The sequence below is a fragment of the Chanos chanos genome, chromosome 10, assembly GCF_902362185.1.
Source record: "Chanos chanos chromosome 10, fChaCha1.1, whole genome shotgun sequence".
Classification (NCBI taxonomy): Eukaryota; Metazoa; Chordata; class Actinopteri; order Gonorynchiformes; family Chanidae; genus Chanos; species Chanos chanos.
Window position 1 is genome coordinate 13,243,249 of NC_044504.1, and position 7,806 is coordinate 13,251,054.

Genomic DNA, 7,806 nt, shown 5'->3' on the forward strand with positions numbered 1-7,806 from the left:
ATCAATTCATCGTAGACCCATTTTGTTGTTTTCATTTCAATGATTTTGCTCCGCATACTGAGATTACAACAGCTCGATAAACCAGAAAAAAAGGGATCAGATCTCTCGGTACGAGTACACTGCATCTGAAGAAAGGCAGTATGAAAAAATCAAACCCATTTGTGTGCGTGAAGACTTTTTTTTAATAATCTAATCAAAACCAGCAAATGAAATCACACTGAACTGGTAAATGTAAACACGTTATAGATTTCTTGAAGGCTTGGTGACAGAATGAGATCTTTTCACATATCAAATACTCTTTCAGCATTTGGCATAAACGCAAAGAAAGTAACACAGAGTAAAAAAGGTGATAAAACAATGCGATACAGCACATACATCATCTCTCAGATTTTGATTTTTTTTTTGTTTGTTTGTTTGTTTTGGCTTCGCCTACTCCTAACTTTTTGCCTTTGTCTCTGTTAACCGATTTCTGGACTGGCATCCATATTCATTCCATTGACCCTGCTTCTAGGTTTTAGGAAGCTTTTTGGAACTGTGTGATTTCAAAACTACATATTCAGGCATTACTGGTTAAACGGGGTTTTTTAGTTAGTTTGCCTGTTTTGTTTTAAATTGTAAGGCGTTGTCCTTTTAACAGGCCAATAACAATGAACTATTTTATTACATACTAAACACTGAAATTGAAAATACGGTTGATAAAACATAAACTAAGGTAAGGATTACTGGGGTGTTTGTTTTTTTATTTGTTTAATGCACATTTTAAGCTCCAAAACTGATGCCAACCAAAAATGAAAGATTGAAAACCGGTCAAATCAAGCTAGGCAATACATGATTATTTCGACTGCTGAGCTGCACTGGAGGTTGCCTCACGTGTATAATTGAAAATGGGTGGAATATCCTTTTAACCCGTAACTAAACCCTTCAGTTATTTTTCAATTTGTTCTTTTGTAGAGATAGCAACTGAAAAAGATTGCCTTATCTCTTTCAGTCTGGGTCATTTAAGGCCAAGTCAGTTATTGTTCCAGTTTTCCTTAGACTTTGCACATGTTGCTCATGAACCCAAGTCGACTGGAAAGAACCTGTTAGCTAACGGTTTGGTATTAAGATCAGGTCTATCTGACTGTCAAACAAAGTACAAACTATTTCTCCCAAGAAAAAAATGTAAGTTAAAAACATAAAATCAGTACCAGATTAACTAAAACCTTCTACTCTTGCCCAACAGGTAATTACAGAGCTTTGTTCCGTCGCTCAAAACCAAGACAAAGCTCAGAATGTCTAAACCCTGGTTTGAAACCAGAGAAGAGCATTAAGCTTTTCTTTCCCAAATCTTTCCTACACCGGAGCATACTAAGCTCATGAGGGGAAAAAGATGCACTCAGGTGACTTGTGGCAAAAAAAAAAAAAAAAAAAGAGAGAGAGACTGTACTTTTAGATAGTTGAGTCCATGACACTTTCGATTGGAAAATTTAACTGCCCCACAGACCTCCTACAAACAAACTGTAGTACAGTCGTGTTGCAGTCAGAGAATGTATTGAGACAATAAAGTCACATGAATGGATATACAAAACTTTCATTCACTATTAGCATTAATGGCTAGCACAAATGCTGATCATCTACTGGCCTACTTAGATTAGGTCAACAAACACAAACAAATGCAACACAAGTACTGGTGTCTCATTTAGCAATGCATACGTTTTTAAGACCAGAACATCTGTACCGAACATTAGAGTGCACCTTTTCCTCCTCTTTTCTGTAATCTTAGAGGACACTGCAACAAAGAGGTGATTTTGAAAAACTTTGGCATTAAACCAGCAAACAGACTGCCGTGGTTGACTTTCCAGAGGATGGAGAAATGATTGTGCACAGACTCAACAAATACAAGTAAGTCAGTTAGTGACGCTCAAAGAAACAAAACATCACACTTATATTTCTTCAAGTCTAATCAGGGTAGATTGTCAGACTAACTCCGACACAGAGAAAACACAGTGGACAGATGTATCCAGCTGAGATGACCCCTGCATTTTTTTTCTCTCAAGGGTGGGTTAATGATTTCACTTAACATCCAGGGAGTACCTTGGTGGACTGGATATGTCAGTCTTTTCCTTTCTTTGTATTTTTGGGACAGTCTTTTGGTGGGTTTCAGTGGGACAAGAGCACTTGTGTTGAACATTAAAAAGAGGGGAGGGGGAGAGTAAAAGATCATGAGGAGGTAAGACATTACAGAAAACAAGTAGAGCAGGCTAGGTGGAAAACATCACAGGGCTCTTTTTGGTCGGTGTCGTCTGTTCTAAGCGGTCCTCTTAACCACGTGAATGAAGTAGCGAGGTGCCTCAGGCTGTCCGGGGGTGTAGGGCTTGAAGTCTCCATAGACAGAGTGTTCACATTTTCCAAAAAAGGCTCCTACGAGGATCTCCTTAAAGCACTCCAGCCGGTGGGGATAGTAGGACAAGCGAAATTTACTGCGAAACAGACGCAACAAATTAGACAAAAAAAAAAGAAAAAAGACACACTTGCTTTTGACTCCTCATCATACAAATGTGACTTTTAACTTTGTGTGTTATGCAACAGCTTTACATAATAAATACAGGACATTGTAAGACAGGTTTAATTACTGGTGTGACATATGTCAGTTTAGGACACTTAGCATTAATAAATAAATATAAACCCTAAAAGACTCATTGTGGGGAAAAGAGTGATCTCCATTGTTTATATTTTCTTTAACTTCACCATAAATATGGCCAACAAGTCAGGGAACAGTTCATATTGTTGATGGTATTGTTGATATTGTTGACATTTTAAGGTGTGCAGTGGAATTGAAAAAAAACTTCCTCTAACATTATAAAACTGCATTTTAAGAAATTAAGTTAGCTTCACTCAGTCATTGGCGGCCACACTGCATTGGTGACTAGGTATCAGCTGCTGGCTATTTTTCGATTGATGGGTCATTCTCCATCTACATGTGACACCACAGGACATTAAAATCCAACCAGTGTTGCTGTTTGTGACATCATCACCCAGACTCATCTGACCCCAACGACCATGTTCCATTTGAAATCACTAAAATCTCTTGCCTTTCCCTCTCTCCCTCTTTTTGGCATACAGATAGAATCCACAGTTATTTCCTTTCATACTTCAAACAGCTTATGGAGGCATGTGACGCCCTCACTGAATGAGCAGTTAATTTGATGGACAGGGAATTTGAACTTAATAAAAAGGCCTATCTGCTTAGATCAGATTAACATGTTGCTTTGGTTACAGTACCTGGTCTGAGGCTCAGTCTTCACTCCCTCGGGGTCTGGCACTTCCAGTGTGTAGTCCAGTGTGATCATGTGGGGTTTGCTGTTCACCCAGAGTACTGAGGTGCAAATGTCCTGTTTTAAGTCACTCTGAAACACAGGCCATGACATAAAAACATCATGATCAAACGCTGGACATTACAACACAAAACAAGTCAAAGAGTTCAACAAAATCAGATCTTAGACCCAAGTCTCCTGATTATCTCATCTCCCCTCTTTTTGTGTTGGAAATAGACAATATTCAGTTAATTTTGTGAAAACAAATGACACAAATTTTTAAGACACACCATAAATGTAAATGAATCATACAACCCACACTCCTGGAGCTTAACAGACTCCAAAAGGCAATAAGAAATGTCTTTCAACCCAAAAATACAGCCATGAACCACCTTTTAATTAAAGAACTAAGAAGCTTAAACTAACAGTTTTTGCTCTTAGCCACTACAAGATTAAGCAATACAATTTAGGCTAAAAAGCCCCGTTTAGGTTGTGAGGTGCTTACACACAGTGCCTGGCAGTACAAAAACTCTGGAGAAATATCTGCCAAGTAGTTACACAAGAAGTTTCAAGAAGTCTTTTAATAAATGGAATTACATTAATGCTTTATTTAAACAATGGACTGCATTCAACTGGACTATTCACACCTGAAATATCGGACCATTTTGGATACATAAAATAAAATGAGCTATATCTAATTTTACTTTTACGCAGACCTTCACATCTGTCGCTGTTTTGTTTGTCTGTGTCACAGACAGTACCTGGTAGTAGATGTTCTTGCCTTGTGGGGCTCGGCCTGTCTCCAGGATGTAGTCATAGTTACGGTGGTCAATGATAAGGATCCCCCCAGGTTTCACCATGTTCGCAATGTTTTGCAAAGCAAGTTTCTGGTCACTCTGGTCACCTGAGGGTTAATAGGAAAGATACAATTTATCTGACAATCAACTGATGGATTGATAAATAAAGCAACTACAACTCAAAGTGAAATGGCACAGGCGAATGACCAATCCATTTCTTTTTAAGTCAACAGCGTACACAAATGTAACCTTACAAGACAATCAGGGGAAAACTCATTCAGGAATTTCAGTCATTTTCAGTTCACTCTTACCTTTGAAATCAGGCAAGTGAGCAAATGAATTGCCCAGACAGATCACAGCATCAAATCCATCACCAGGTTTTTCAATGTCATCCACTAATGTCAGCCAATTAGCCTCTTCAATCACTGTGAAGAAACAGTTGTATCATTAAACGACACTTTTGATAACTTTTAAAATGCAAGTGTACACTCTTTTTGTATCAGAGTGTGTGGGACCTCTTCAGCATACATACCCCACTGGTCGAAGGCAGGCTCTTTTCTCCTCTCCCACCTCGCCTTCAGGGCATATTTCAGCATTTTATCGCTGGCATCCACACTCATCATCTGGAATCCCTCCTCCACTAACATGATGGAATCCACCCTGTATAAAACAAAAGGTCCGGTGTCAGGGTATGCCATAAACAACAGTTTTAATTGCAGTGCATTCTGGTTTTGACATTACTTTAGCTTCTCAGTAAGCCCTGGGACATCCTGACTACTACCTTTCCTGAGAAAACTAGTAAGACTGCTTAAAAAAATTCAATTTATGAAAACCCGCTAAAACAACCCGCTAAATCTTTCTCAGTGATCAAGACAATCAAGATCAATCGGAAGTGTACAGAGAATAGGCTCCATGTAATAACTGAACAAATTTGGTCTTTACTTGGAACGGACTGCTAGTGTAATGATGCTTAAGTAAAGTGTTAAGTACATGTGTTCAGGAGGGGACTGCTGATGTAATATTTGATTGAGAGACAGTGTTTGTCACATTTTGTAGAGGGCTGGTTCATGTTAACACTCAGTGAACTTGTACTTTTTGAAAAGGCCATCGTCTAATCAACAGGTGCACTGTGACACAAGACATCAGCTAGTAGTACATAAAAATAGTTTGGGTTAGTGTGTCAGTATCTTATTGGTTCAAGAAGAGAGGTGGGGGTTGGGGGTCGAGAAGGGGTCGAACAGACTTAAAGCAAAAGACTGCCTTGTTACAACCACTGCACATTCCAGACATACAATTTTAGCAGAGGCCCCTAGTTATGACTCTGGTTAGTTTAGTCTCACAGAAATCTGTTCCCTTTTTAATTGTGTTACTGGGGCATGCCTTCTTAAAACAGACAAATGATCAGAGCTGAGTGAACCTAAATGCAGATTTATTTCATGGATACAGGTGAAAACAGAGACATATTTGCTGTGCTCCTCCAACTAATGCATGAAAGCTTGCGGTATATTCCCCAAGGCATTGAAGAATGCAGAGTGGAGACATACTGACATTATTAGAATTTTACATTACAACACAGTGTAGCTTAGGGTTAGCATTTAACTAGTCTAAAACGTTACTTTAGATGGTTCAACTGTATATACGTAATATACATGCTTCTGCATCTGTTATTTGTCCTCCACTGTTTTCAGAGGAAAGACCCCAGCTGTAATGAAATCACACCTTGTAAATTTAAGCGCACTAAAGTAATAACGTTGGTCTGCTTGGAAACCCCCTCACAGTTCATCCTAAAGCTTATCACCTAGGGAAAGGTGCAATAAGACGAACACAATATTAATATATTTTTGTTTACATTGTGCGCCAGAACCTGGAACTCCGCTTCTTCATTAAATCAGCACTATAAAAATAAACGGCTCAGCGAATAGCCTAAATAGTGCCCGATTGCTCCGACCGACCGTATCTCTCCATAGTTTGACTGCACTGTTCTGAAGTCTGAGGAACTTCACTCTGTAATCCTTAACTGAGTCACAGTATCGCTTTATTCTTTACAAGTAGGCTATCAAAAGCCAGTTTTCTGATTTCAGACTGACTGCAATGCCAGACGCCTTTCAGAAAGGTGGGAGTGGCTAAGAGGAAGTTGTAGCATGGCTGAACTGTATCGTGAAACTCCTTATTCACCATGTGTCAATGTACAAAACATATATGAGACGAACTTGCAGAGAATTTTCGTAAACAACGCCAAGGACGGTAAACTGGAGCCTTCATCGGTTTTGTTATGGGCCAGATACCCCACAGCCCTTCGAAACACCTGCTTCACGCGATTGAGCCCTATTCAAACAAAGCGTAAAGTAATGAGAACTGCCAAATAGAGTGAAAAACTTGATATGAAACATTATACATGCAACAACGTTCTACTGTCTGACAGTCTTACTTACAACACATTGACACTGAGTTGAAATTTCTGTTAGGTATGCCTTGGAGGGAATTAACTGCGTAAGTGAGATCAGTGAGATTTAACTTTGACTACTTATTCTTTCAATGAATCAGCACAAGCCACACGTAACAGTTTAGACAAGACCACGCCTACGCCTGGAGGTGTTGAGACGGAGATCATTTCGCCTAAATTTCTGTAGTACGACGTGAATTTTCAAGAGGACGTTTACAGCAGGACGTGGCCTCTACTACAAAATGTAAATTCAAACTAAGCTCGCAAGCACAGACCTCTGAAGAAAAGATTAAATGTGTGTTGCAGCAATGAAATAACCGACATACCCTGTGCCGCAGGCAACATCCAGTACCCTCTGACAACCATGTTTTCTAAGCAACGACACCACCCAACTTTTGTACTCCTGTGTTCTGCTCTGCGTGTCTCCGATGTACAGCTGCCACACTTTCGCTGCTTTACCGTCGGCATATTGATCAGGAAGGCCGACCGCAGCAACTCCAAGTGAACGTGTCCGATAAACACTGTCAACCATTCTGTACGTTGCAAAACTACGTGACTCAAGTCTAATAACAGCAAGAATTTGTTTGGAAATCTAAGGTTGATGTCCTGCTTGACTTATTTCGTTTGCAAAATGTGATCTACTGAACATGTATTTGAGAGTCTCTTGTTATTATTTACACCAATACTATGCGACAGAGAAACTTTGCACCAATCGAAAACTAATATGTATCCACGCCTACATTTTAAGTGGTCAAAGCTAGTTGTGACGTTTCATCCTTACGTGACATGCGTCGAAATGCTCCGCCCTCACACAGATTTTTGGCGTTTTAAGGGAGTCTGGAACGTGATTGTTATTTATGAATAAAGGAAGCGAATTGCATGAAGAATCATCTGTATTAACACATAAAAAGAGGAATCAGGTATTGTGGATTAAGTATTTAAAACGGAAAAAATCCGAAACAAAACTTGAGCTTGATTTAGTTGACATATTTTAAAAAGTGGCTTCTAATGTTGAGGTTACTAAATATTGGCATATGAGTTAGTCTGAACTCTCTTTGTGTTTGCACATTGTAAAACATTCACTGTAGGAGTGAAACTGCCTGGGAACAGTATGTTCAGGTGCATTCTCGGGATATGGAGCTGGTTTGTCCCTGCAGGGCTCTCCACATCCATCCAGTTTCAGCCCAAATCCTGTAACCACCTCCTCCTGTGATTGGTGTATTCATTTCAGAGGGGACCTGTCCCTCACTCTTCAAAAGAAAAAGTAGGGCTA

At 39.5% G+C, this 7,806-nt stretch overlaps 1 protein-coding gene across 2 annotated transcripts; it reads right to left on the reverse strand.

Moving 5' to 3' along the window:
* Positions 1-187: 187 nt before the first annotated feature.
* gnmt (glycine N-methyltransferase) lies at positions 188-7,156 on the reverse strand. 2 transcript variants are annotated; one of them, XM_030786730.1, is made up of 6 exons: positions 6,860-7,156; positions 4,623-4,750; positions 4,403-4,515; positions 4,055-4,141; positions 3,262-3,386; positions 188-2,459 (listed from the first exon to the last, which is right to left on the reverse strand). In XM_030786730.1, the coding sequence occupies exons 1-6, from the start codon at positions 7,063-7,065 to the stop codon at positions 2,288-2,290; spliced, it is 831 nt and encodes a 276-aa protein (XP_030642590.1). In that variant the 5' UTR covers positions 7,066-7,156; the 3' UTR covers positions 188-2,287. The 2 variants fall into 2 exon arrangements, with proteins under 2 accessions (XP_030642590.1, XP_030642589.1); XM_030786729.1 differs by having other exon boundaries at positions 4,055-4,197; positions 4,402-4,515.
* Positions 7,157-7,806: the final 650 nt, after the last annotated feature.